The sequence below is a fragment of the Terrapene carolina genome, unplaced genomic scaffold, assembly GCF_002925995.2.
Source record: "Terrapene carolina triunguis isolate 2854851 unplaced genomic scaffold, T_m_triunguis-2.0 Scaffold88, whole genome shotgun sequence".
Classification (NCBI taxonomy): Eukaryota; Metazoa; Chordata; order Testudines; family Emydidae; genus Terrapene; species Terrapene triunguis.
Window position 1 is genome coordinate 49,329,925 of NW_020664439.1, and position 12,778 is coordinate 49,342,702.

Consider the following 12,778-nt stretch of genomic DNA (forward strand, 5'->3'; position numbering starts at 1 on the left):
ACGTCTCCGGGCCCGTCCCCACTTTCCCCCACCGAGCCACTGACAGACCTCACATCTCCAGGCCTGGCCCCGCTTTCCCCACTGAGCCACTGACAGACCTGACGTCTCCAGGCCCGTCCCAGCTTTCCTCACCAAGCCATGACAGACCTGACGTCTCCGGGCCTGGCCCCGCTTTCCCTGCCAAGCCACTGACAGACCCCACATCTACGGGCCTGACCCCGCTTTCCCCACCAAGCCACTGACCTCACGTCTCCAGGCCCAGCCCCACTTCCTCCGCTGAGCCTGCTATGGACCCCACGTCCCTGAGCCGGGCCCCGCTTTCCCCTACCCCACGAAGCTAACACCAGGCCCCTCATTACTGCTTTTTTGCCCCAGACCCACGGAGAATGCCTGGGTGTCCTTATTCCTGGCCTCCCGCACAGGCAACACCCCCCATCCTGCTCCAAGGCAGGCCGTCTCTCTTCCACCCCAATGCACAGACTCAGCAAGGGTCCAAACCAAGGGCGGCCCCCACATGGAGGGGAACTCGGAGGGAAAGGTGAGCCAAGGGCTGGAGAACAGGAGGTGACAAAACTCAGGACATTTAATGTCGAGCGAAGACTTCAGAATACCCAAGATGGCTACCTCTAAAAAGGGACAATCCTGGGAAAACCTGGGTAGTTCGCAGCCCTACAGGATCCTCACTTGCCTCTGGTAGTTCCCCTTTCACTGAGTGCTCTCACCCTTTTTATGAGGCCCAGGTGTTCATCAGGCTATCACCTCACCCTATTAGTCCTGGCCCCTCAGGCCGGGAGGCAGCTAGTTATGGCACAGGTGGGGCTGCCCCATTTCCCTTTAAAGGGTACATTTACACTGCATTAAAATACCTGCGGCACTGAATCTGAGCCCGGGTCAGCTGACTTGGGCTCGGCCCGTGGGGCTAAAAATAGAAGTGTAGACATTTGGGATTAGGTTCAGGACACCCTCTCAGAGCTCAGGCTCCAGCCCAAGCCTGAACATCTATGCTGTCATTTTTTAGCCCTGCAGCATGAGCTCCCAAGTCTGAGTTAGGTGACCCAGACCAGCTGCATCTGTGCTGCAAGGTCTTTAATATTGTAGCATTGAAATACCCAAAAGGCTAGTCATCCTGTGACAGGCCCCTTCTTTATACCATTTCAGAATCTTAACCCAGTGTAAGGGGGCCGGTGTAGGGATGAAGCTCTCACTAATTGTAAATTTGACTCAAAACTTGCAACAAAGAATAAGTCACATTAATTCATTAAATAGCTTCTTATGAAAAAGTAACACAGTAATATATGTGACAAGCAAACAAAGGTTTAAACGTACAGTGAGACCTTTCCAGTCTCATATAAGGAACACAAAGGAATATTGTTACACATACTTCTCCAGCTGCTTCTCTTCTTGTGCCTTCCTTCTTCCTTTCTTTACTGATTTCTGTGGATTGCCACGGGCACGCAGGGGCGAAAGAAAATGCAGGCCTGTTATTTACCAGGCTGCACGTGGCAATAGACTATATTGGTAAGGGGTGCAAGGAGAGTATGGGTCACGATGCAAACTGCAGACACACACACACACACAACTAAAATTAATCAATTTAAAGTTTTATTGGGGATAATTACAAGGGGTAAGGGAGCAGCGTTTGATTAGCTAATAGAGTTAATGAAACTTAAAACACACAATGACTAAAATATCTACTAACAATATTTATAAACAAAGATGCAGCAATTAGTAATAACTGATACTTACAAATACAAACCAACGCATAACGACCGGCAAACATAGAAACTCTGTTTGAAACACGTGAGCTGAGAGAGAGGCTTCGAGGTGATCAGGCTCGGTTACGGGTGTACACAGGATACACAGGATTCGTTTTTCTTTCTCCTCTCCCTGCCTGTATATGGCAGGCAGCCCATAAAGTACCAACTATGACATCATAGAAGTGTCATAGGGGACGGGGCCCAAAACCTGTTTGTGTTCGTTTCTGATTGGCACAAGCAAAGTTTACACCAAGAAGGGGAGCAGGTGCCTCAAAGTCTGGCTTCGCCCCCAAAAGGTGAGGAAATGCATATTGCTTTAGAATGCGTGCAACACTGAATGACAAAAGAAGAGGCCAGGGCAATACCGGTATGGGCAAGTTTTACAAGATGCAGACAGGAACTCATCTCAACAATTTCATATATGATGATGATGTTTAGATAAAGTAAAATTAATTGAAGACCCCTTTTTATGCTTATATGTAGATTTCTTTAATTAGCAGCTAAAATGAACGGACAGGTGTAAAATATATATTTTAATTTTATTGACTTTTGCAGCTTTTACTTGGTTTCTCTTGTTCTTTGCTGATTGCACTTCCTGACATTTCATATATATTTAAATATTTAAAGAAAATTAAAGATTTTTTTAAAATCATCATGTTCTGAAACTTCATCCTAGGCCTCAGATTTTAAAGAACCTTATACCATAAACTTGCTCATTCAGAATGTGAACATGAGCCTATAATTAGTTAATATTTGCACAGCACTTTGTGGTATGTCTACACTGCAATTAAACACCCACAGCTGGTCCATGTCAGCGGACTTGGGCTTGCGGGGTTCAGGCTGCAAGGCTATAAAAGATGTCGGGCTCTTGGTCCTTTCCCCCTCACAGGGTCCTAGAGCCTGAGCCCGAACATCTACACTGCAATTTTACAGCCCAGTAGCCCAAGCCCCACAAGCCCAAGTCAGCTGACATGGCCAATTGCATGTCTTTAATTGCAGTGTAGACATACCTGAATGTGCACAATGCTGAGTAAGTGGTAAACAGGCATTCAAGGAGCACAGCATAAGTATCTACTGTAGTCAGATATTATAACTAGTTATTATGTGCCCACAAATGCCTGTTTTCTCACATAAGCAGATTCTGTGCCTGCAAGTGGATGTGTGAGCTAAATTAGGAGGTACGGCTTTGGAGGCTGTATAAAAGACTTGTCCCTTTAAAGACAAATAATGAAGCCTTTTTGTTTCTTGTGCATGCAGGTGAACGGAGCCATTCAGGTACTTCCTGTGGTACTACCATCAGGTGTAAATATTTTCTTCAGTGGACAGTACGTCATGGTTACTACTGCCTTTGGGCTGAGAGTTAAGTTCAATGGAGATCATAGAGCTGAAGTGATTCTTCCCAGTATATACAAATCTAAAGTCTGTGGCATGTGTGGAAATTACAACGGGAACAAAGCAGATGACTTTCTTAACCCAGATGGAGAGATGGAAGCAAATTCGGTCAGCTTGGGCAACAGCTGGCAGATTTATAATGACTCCAGGTAGGACTCCAAGCATTACGCTAGTTCTTTGCGGATTGATATGTAATGAGTAGGTACTTTAAGTGCTTTTTAACTGTGATACAAAAATGTCCAGATTTTCTGGATGAAAAATAATCATATCAATGCTCATATTGTTCATGTAATTGTGAAGTTTCACAGCTGTTTTGATTGGGACACAGAAAGAGTGAATTTGAAAAAAAAATCACAACGATCTAAATTGGGTCTGTAAGTATTTTTTATTATTATTAATTAGAAACATGAAATTTGAAAACTTTTTTGTCTTTTATGTGCCCTATCTGTGTGTCTTTCCTGTGCAAAATCTGTTTGTAAACCCTTATCAAATCAAAATAGATTCCAACTAAGACATTGAAAGGCACTAGGGCTATGTCTAAGTTGAATTCCCAGTGTATTTTTTCCCCATTTGTTTCATACCCAAAATCAGCAGAAACACTTTTTCTTAAAAATATGTCATGCTTGGACAGGAGTAAGGCCTGGAATGTTACTAAATACGTTATGCAAAACAGCTTGGGCTTCAAAAACAACAAGGAGTCCGGTGGCACCTTAAAGACTAACAGATTTATTTGGGCATAAGCTTTCGTGGGTAAAAACCTCACTTCCTCAGATGCATGCAAACTTCATTAGTGAATTTCTCTGCATCTTTTTTCCTCCTAGCTGTGTCCCAGATCTTGGCCATACCCCAAACTGCTCAGATGATGAAAAACATTTAATCCAAAGCAACAAGTACTGTGGGGTGATCACAGATCCAAGTGGCCCGTTCTGGCAGTGCCACTCCGTAGCTGATCCATTGGTTTATTTTGAAGACTGCCTGTATGATCTGTGTGAACTTCATTTGAACAATGCAGCCCTCTGCAATAACCTACAGTCATATGCTGATGTGTGCCAAGCTGCAGACATTCTTGTGGGAACATGGAGAAATGAAACATTCTGTCGTACGTACCAAAGCTGACTTTAGATTATTATAGGTGGGGTTGGTAGCACTCTCTATTATTAAAGTTGCCTGACATTTCCCATTATAAGTCCTTATTTTCAATTGCTTATAACTCTGTCAAACTTTAACCAGGTGGGCTGAAATTTTCCATGCTGGGTGTCTGCCTCAGGCTGAATTTTCCTGGGAAAAACTTCAGCCACAGTGGTTCTTCCATTTCTGAGAAGGTGGCTAGGGAAAAGATATGTTGTTTGGCCTGTATTAAAAGATTTTAAAGACTTCTTCTTTGAAATGTTCTAGCACCCCCATGCTTTGAAGTGGGAACTGGAAATGTGAAATGTGGCAGGGCATGGCCTTTGGTCTGCAATGTGCCTTTTGAAGTCCCTGTGAAAATCTGCCCAAATATGGCCAAGTCAGGAAGCCTTTGAAAAATCGCATTTCGTATATGCTCAGTAGACACTTGTTAGAGCTTAACAGCTAAACTCTCTGATGCTACTGTCCTCACTAAGCCTGCTCCAGTCCCTCACAGCTCCCTGTGCTGACCAAACGGCGCATGCATCCTCCCCACAGAGAAAGCGAGCATGCTCCATCTCTTCACAGCTCCTGTAAGAGCAGCTAAGCAGGCTTCTGCCCAGAACTGCAGAGGTGAAGCTGGACTTTCCCTGTAATGGCTGCTCTGGGCCGGGGCGGGGCTAGGTAACATAACTGAGAGCAAGGAGTCGGTCTCTCCTGTGCTCTCTGATACCCCCCCCCCATTTGGCCCAGGCAGCGTGGAGGAGGAGGATGCTTGATTCAAATGCAAAGCAAGAGCTGGACCATGGGAGGGAAAGGTGTAGATTGGGACCAGGACAAGGTGTTGAGAGGGGGGAACTGGAACTGGTTGGGCAAGGAGTCTGGGACTAGGAATGAGGAGAGACTGAGAGTTGGGGATAGGGAAGAGAGAGAACTGGGACAGGGATGGGCTGGAGGGGACATGACAGCAGGAGCCAGGCTTCGGGGTAGCAGACAGAAGAGTCCCACTAGAGCACACTCCCTATCCAAGCCTGGAATGGAACCCAAGATCCTAAGTCTCACCATTCCTCTGCTGTCAGCAAATATCAGTGAAACCCACTGGCAAAGTGTGTGTTCCATGCCCTGCTAGGGCTGGTCCTGCCTGTGCACTGAATGAGGCAGAGGTCCTGCAGAAAAAAATAGTATATCATCATGTAACTAAAGACGCTATCATAATGCATACATACAAGGGGGCCGAATTAAGGTTACATGGGCAACCTTAATTCTGGCATTTCTTAACCTTTGATTGCTTGACTTTACAATTTTAATAAAGTTCTTTCAACGTAATTAGGTGTGGGGAAGTGAGTGGTGGTGGTGGTGAGGGTTTAATATATGTATATAACCAGATATAATCTATAGTCGAACCACTACTCTCTCTTGATTTTTTTTTAGTGACATTATTCAGGAGTTTGGGAAGGAAGAAAAATATAAACTAAGTGATTAACAGTAATAATAAATAGAAAATTCACATTGATATAGTCCTGCCACCTAAACGTTCTACCTGTCGAGTAGCCAAGAAAAGCAATTTGTTTTTTCCCTTAACTCAGTTATATTCAATGGAAGTTTCCCTATAATATTCTGCAGGAAAGATGGACTTTTCTTGTGGTCAAAAGGCTAAACTAAAAGTGAACTGGGAGTTTTGATGGAGGATAAAAACTGCCTAACGTCTTTGGTATTTGGCCCAAAATACTTTTAAAAGGAACAAAATATATTATTGCAAATCAGTAGTTAAAAGGATTAATGTGGATGCTTTTTCAATTTACAGCACTGAACTGTCCAGCCAACAGTCACTATGAAGCATGCACGGCAGCCTGCCCTGCTACCTGTGTCAACCCAATGGCTCCTGCCAGCTGCAGCCTGCCGTGTGTGGAAGGATGCGTGTGCGACAGTGGCTATCTTCTCTACAACGATGGCTGTGTCCGCAGCAGTCAGTGCGGGTGCTGGCACAATGGCAAACACTACCCTGTTGGCGCTGAATTCTGGACCGATGACACCTGCTCCTCTAAATGCACATGTCCCTCTCGGGGGAGCAAAGTAACCTGTTCTAACGCAGCCTGCCCAGCCGATCATTACTGTGGGGTTCAGAACGGAGAACCTGGCTGCTACCGTGAGACTTATGGGATCTGCCGAGTCCACAACGACCCTCATTACAACACGTTTGACAGAGAGACTCACCACTTCATGGGGAAGTGCACCTACACGCTGGCCAAAGTGTGCCACAACTCCAGCTCTCTGCCTTATTTCAACGTAGAAGCCAAGAACGAGCATCGAGGGTACTCTGCGGTGTCCTATGTGCAGAAAGTCCTGGTGGAGGTTTATGGACAACACATAGAAATAGTTAAGGCAACACCAAATCGTGTACTGGTGAGTTTTTTGGATCCATTACATTTTGGATTCAGAGGTGAAATGCAGCCTTGGCAGAATTAGGCAAAAATGGAATGTTCTACTTTCATGTTAAGTGTAATGCTAAGGATATTAAGAGTATCTGGCTTTGCCACAATAACAAAGTAATGGATCAAAGAAATCTAGGCACACATAGGAGCTATTAATATCCACTTGGTGGAGCTAATGCTCTGGTAGCTAACATAAAAGACTTGTAACCCGACAAGTCTTTATTCACAGGAACAGGTGGGTGAAAACAGTCACTTATTAGAGACAGGAGTTTGGAATCAGACAGGAGCACTACAGTATGCGTTGCCAGTAGCATGGCCAGGTGTAAGAAAATCTCCTTTCTCCAGGACCCTCTCGGTCACAATTCTGGAAGGAGGGAGTGAAGTGTATGCCTGCAAAAACAAATGCACATGTTGCTTCCAAACAAGGCCCTGGATTTGTTCATGAAATGTGCATAATTAGAAATATTGTGCCAGTTCCTCATCTGGTGTAAACCAGCCTGACTCCATTGGCTCCACTGAATTGCACCAGCTAAGTAACTGGCCCCACTAACTACATGTATGGTCAGAGAATTACTTAATTTGCAAATGCAAATGCAGGATATTTTTGTAGTATTCTCTTTTACAAAACTGCCCTTTGTTTCACCAGAATGAAATCCATTAAAGATCACATTTCTAACACCTAACTTCATGGATTCATTTGTCTTAGATCAATAAAATATGGTCAACTCTCCCCGTAACCACAGCTGGTGGGTCAATCACAGTGAGCAGGAGTGGACGATACGTTACCCTAGAGACAGATTTCAGACTGAGGGTTTCCTATGACACCGATCACTCGGTGGAAGTGAAGGTGCCCACCACCTATTTCAACAGGACCTGTGGCATGTGCGGTAACTTTAACAATCGCAGACAGGATGACTATATGATGCCCAACGGGCAGCAAGCCAAGAACTCTAATGAGCTGGGAAACAGCTGGCGTGTCAAGGACGACGATCCTTCTTGTGATGTCATCGTCCCACCCAAACCCTGCACTGCAGACCAGGAGAACCTCTACAAAACAGACAGATTCTGCGGCATGATAACCAAGAGGCCTGGCCCCTTTGGGGTCTGCCACTCCGTGATCAATCCTGAGAGCATCTTTGAGAGCTGTGTCTATGACCTCTGTGCCATGAATGGGAATGAGCAGCTCTTGTGTAACGCTCTGGAGACCTACGCGGATGCGTGTCAGGAAGCTGGAGTGACTCTCCTCCAGTGGAGAAACGCCACCTTCTGCCGTGAGTATCTGCAGGGAATCGAATGTCTGAACAACCTACTCTAGTGTTGCAAAAGAGTGTTTACTACCCATGTACTGCATGATTTAGAGTTCTAAAAGTTTCCATTATTCACTCCTGATATTTTGAGATTACAAAACCCCTGAATGTCATGTGCATGAAAGGTGCCTGACTGACAACAGGGAGAATGAAATCCTCTGTCTGAGGACAGGTACAAAAAGGGCAGCAGCAGTCTGAGCTGACTCTAGACTGTCTTGCCAGTGTTTATCTACCAAATTCCTCCCACACAGGTGTAAGGATAGTTTAGTCAAGTGTTCATGGCTAACTGTTCTGAACCTTTCTATAGCCAGTATGTCAATTAATGCCAGTCCCCCCGTGAGATGGAGATTTATCCACTAGTAACTAGATATGGTTTAGAGATGCAAAATTCTGATTTGGGTCTGAACTTCCCCAGAGTTCAGGGTATTTGTATTTGGTTGTTAAGGTCCTTCTCAGCTACAAACTATATTTTTCTTTTATCTTCTAGTCCTGAAATAGGGACTTTGGGGTTTCAAAAACTTTTCTTAAAATAAGTTGTTACTGAAAAGCTAAATATCCTGGGTTTTGGATGCAGATTTTCAGCTGTGAGTTAGAGTCTAGAGTTTTTATTTGTTTTTCAGCACTTCCTTGCCATTCCAATAGTCATTACAATCCATGCACTAGTGCTTGTCCTGCAACCTGCTCCAACCCAGTAGCAGCAAGCAACTGCAGTAAACCTTGTGTGGAGGGATGTGAGTGCAACAGCGGGTTTGTTCTCAGCGGTGGACAGTGTGTTTCCATGGTCAATTGTGGCTGCCTCTACAAAGACAAATATTATGAGGTTTGTTCTAATGTATGGTAGATGTCTGGGGCAGTATTTCACAGCTTGCAGTCAAGCTCAGCTTTTATACCTGTATTTATTTGCTTGTCTCTAACAGAGAGGGGAAACTTTCTGGGAAACAAACTGTGAAGGCCAATGTAACTGTGTGGGAAACAACACCATAGTCTGCAGTCCAAAGACATGTGAAGCAAGCCAAATTTGCAAGGTGCAGAATGGAATCTTGGGATGTTATCCATTGGACATCAACACCTGCCACATCTATGGGGATCCACACTACATAACCTTTGATGGGAGACTATACCATTTCCAGGGTGGATGCAATTATACAATAGTTGAGACGTGCACAAATTCTTCTGAGCAGTTCTCAGTGACAACCAGGAATGAAGCCAGAGGAAGCCAGGCCTGGACAGCTTTGAACTCAGTAGCTGTCACATTGAAAAACATTCACATTGCTTTGAGAAAAAACAAAGAGGTCTATGTAAGTATTATACCTTACACACACACACACACACACACCAGTGGGTTGCTGTCACAGGGTGCTCTCTCCGCTAGTGGCATCTCCTTCTGGCCGCTCTGGAAATTAGCTCTGGCCAGGCATTGCGCCCTCTTCTGGAAGTGTCTCTCCCATTGTCCTCTCATCCTTAGGACCCCTCTCACTCCAGGAACTGCAGCCTCCTCTCCTCCCTCTTCACAGGGAGGGGCTGCAGCCCCGCCTGTTCCTGCCCAGCTGAGCCTGCTTTCAATCACTTCCCTGATCCCTGGCTCCCCCTCCAGGTGCAACCTGTGGAGTTAATTGGCACGCCTGGCCATCTTAACCCCTTCCAATCTTGTGTGGGGGTGGACACATCATCACAGTTGCCTTTGTTCTGACTACATCAATATTGAATCACTGTCCTCTGAGTTATTTGCCTCCAGTATTGCAAATAATAAACGAGACACACACATGTTCGTAAGTAAAGCAGAGCCCAGGATAACTTTTCAGAGGCCAGGATAACTTTCCACTTCTCTCTCCATGTTGTTCAGCACTGCTACATAGAGGATCTGTTTGGAGTAAATTCCTCATCTTGCTTTCTTACAAAACCAGTAGTGTCTTTCTCACTCTAACATAACTAACAGATTACATGTGCCAACTAGAGAGGTAACAGTATAACATCAGAAAATGAACTATAGATGGATCCAAATCTATAGATGGATCCAAATCAGGATCCATCTATAGTTGGTTCTGATCAGAATTTTGCAGCTCTGGTCCTCTGCAAAATAAACACTCGAGTTTTCACATACTCAGAAGATATCACTGACTTTGTCACCAATTGCTTTGTTGACTCAGCGATTTGTGTGTGCTATTTCCTTTATTTTTAGGTGAATGGAATTCAAGTTGATCTTCCTGTGACTCTGCATCCTGGAATGACAGTAGCTGTAAGAGGACCCTATGTGGTCATTGATACCTCTATTGGCATTCAGGTGAAGTTTGATGGTGACCAACAGCTTTTTGTTCATGCTGATGAAAGGTTTAAGGGGCAGCTGTGTGGCCTGTGTGGCACATACACTGACAACCAGCTGGATGATTTCCTAACACCAGACAGAGTCCTGGAACAGGATTCAAATAATTTCGGCAACAGCTGGCGAGTGAAGGATGACAATTGGACGTAAGTACTTGGAGACACCTATAAGTGCAGACAAATCATTTGACCCTTAAAAGGAATAAGGTCAAGATACAAGATATGTGTAGAGATGTGTGTTCCATGGAAACCCTTGTCATTAGAAGAGCCAGTGGTTTCGTGTCACGGAGGTCAATTTTGGATCATGTAGATTTGCACATGCTGTGTTTCCTTTCGTTTTCATTTTTGAAGAAGCCCAACAACTCAGCTGAAAACTCTTGGGGCATTTTAAAACCCACGGCAGCGAATCTTAGAGTCCAGGTCTACACCCTCAGGCTTGCACTACGCCTCTGAAAACAACAGTAGAGACATTGCAGCTCAGGCTGGAGGCTGGGCTCTGAAACCCACCCTGCTCCCTGAGCTCCAGAGCCAAAGGTCCAGCCCAAGCTGTAACATCGACACTGCTGCTTTTAGCGCCGGAGCATGCTCCCCACAAGCCCCAGGCTGTAGACCTTGGCTCTGAGACTCGCTCCCAGGGGTTTTAAAAGGCAGTGTAGACATAACCAATGTGTTTGGATGGTTTCAGTGTGAAATCTCCCATCCTTACTGAAAACTGGGCCCATGTTACCTGTATATTAACTTACTAATTTCCATAGTCCACACCATGAACTTGAATTCTTTTTCATCCTTTGTTTTTGGTCTTTGAGAATGTTCGTATGAGCAGTGCTTAATTTGTGCTGGGACTTGCCAGTGCTGATCCCCGGCACCTCTAGGCTTGGCAGTTCATAGCCCTGCCACCTCTGGGCTTGCTGCATCAGTTACGAAAGTAAAAGAAATTGCTTGAGCCCCAGGACCTAATTGCTGGAGTCCTGGCACATCTTTCATTACAAATTAAGCCCGGGCTATGAGAGAGAATTCAGGTCTGTGGAAATTCTACATTGATCCAGATAGCTAGACAGTCTTTCTCCATTTCTTGATGCTTTCAGATCAAGCCTGGATGCCATTCTGGACGATATACTTTAGCCAAACACAAATTATTGGGATCAATGCTGGGGTAACTGGATGAAATTCTATGGCCTGTAATGTCCAGGAAGTCAGACTAGATTATCTAATGGTCCCTTCTGGCCTCTGCGAATCTGGCCCATCTGCCCTGATCCTGCAAGATTATGAGCATCTTCAGCTTCCACTGAAGTCAACATCTAGTTGAGAGTGCTTAGCATCTCATAGAATTGGGCACATAGGCTTCAGCGGGAGTTGAGGGAACCCCTTGCAGAATCAAGCCCTTGCTGAATACTGAAACAGAAATGCTCAACACATACCAGAGTTGACACTTATCTCTTTTCAACACAGCTGTGACCCGGTTGCCGTTATACCACCAGTCTGTGACCCTGTCCATGAGTACGAATATGAAGAATTCTGCAAAGTTATTTTGGCAAGCGGAGGGCCTTTTGAAGCTTGCCATTGGTATATCCCCCCTCAGCTGTACTTTGAGAGCTGTGTATATGACCAGTGTGCCACAGGAGGAAATACCGAACAGTTTTGCTCATCCTTAGATGCGTATGCTGCAGCATGTGAAGGTAGAGGTGTAAGTCTGGGAGATTGGAGAAAAGAGACATTGTGTGGTAAGTAAAGAGGTGCTGTTAGAATGTATCTCATCGAAATAAACCATACCACATTTTAGGGGCGTATATTATTTTCTTGATATTTCCATTCATAAAGAGACTTATTGGAGACATGTTTACAAAAGATAATATTCTGGGATGATTTAAAAGAATACAGCTGAATCTTGCTTGTGTGGTGAGCAATTGGGCAGTAGACATGTCAGAGCTCCTCTTTTTATGGACAGGGATAGTTGGTAATAATCGTCAGCATTGACACTGTCTAGAACAGGGGTCGGCAACCTTTCAGAAGTGGTGTGCCGAGTCTTCATTTATTCACTCTCATTTAAGGTTTCGCGTGCCAGTCATACATTTTAACGTTTTTAGAAGGTCTCTTTCTATAAGTCTATATTATATAACTAAACTATTGTATGTAAAGTAAACAAGGTTTTCAAAATGTTTAAGAAGCGTCATTTAAAATTAAATTAAAATGCTGATCTTACGCCACCAGCCTACTCAGCTTGCTGCCAGCCTGGGGTTCTGTAGCAAGTTTCTGTTAGAAATGTGATCTTTAATGGATTTCATTCTGGTGAAACAAAGGGCAGTTTTATAAAAGAGAATACTACAAAAATATCCTGCGTTTGCATTTGCAAATTAAGTAATTTCGTGACAGGTGTGAAGCAAGTTTCTGCTGCGGGACCTAGTGTTGGGAGACAGGGAGAAGCCTCCTTTGGGATCGTCACAGGAAATATCACCTTTCTTCTGTT

At 44.6% G+C, this 12,778-nt stretch overlaps 1 protein-coding gene across 1 annotated transcript in view; it reads left to right on the forward strand.

Moving 5' to 3' along the window:
- The window catches only part of LOC112119734 (zonadhesin-like), a 67,451-nt gene that overhangs the window by 1,818 nt on the left and 52,855 nt on the right, over positions 1-12,778 (forward strand). Inside the window, exons 2-6 of the mRNA XM_029911124.1 lie at positions 3,015-3,298; positions 6,146-6,659; positions 7,395-7,922; positions 10,175-10,461; positions 11,764-11,990. Coding sequence (XP_029766984.1) covers positions 3,015-3,298; positions 6,146-6,659; positions 7,395-7,922; positions 10,175-10,461; positions 11,764-11,990 — 1,840 coding nt within the window. The remainder of the gene's footprint in view (positions 1-3,014; positions 3,299-6,145; positions 6,660-7,394; positions 7,923-10,174; positions 10,462-11,763; positions 11,991-12,778) is intronic.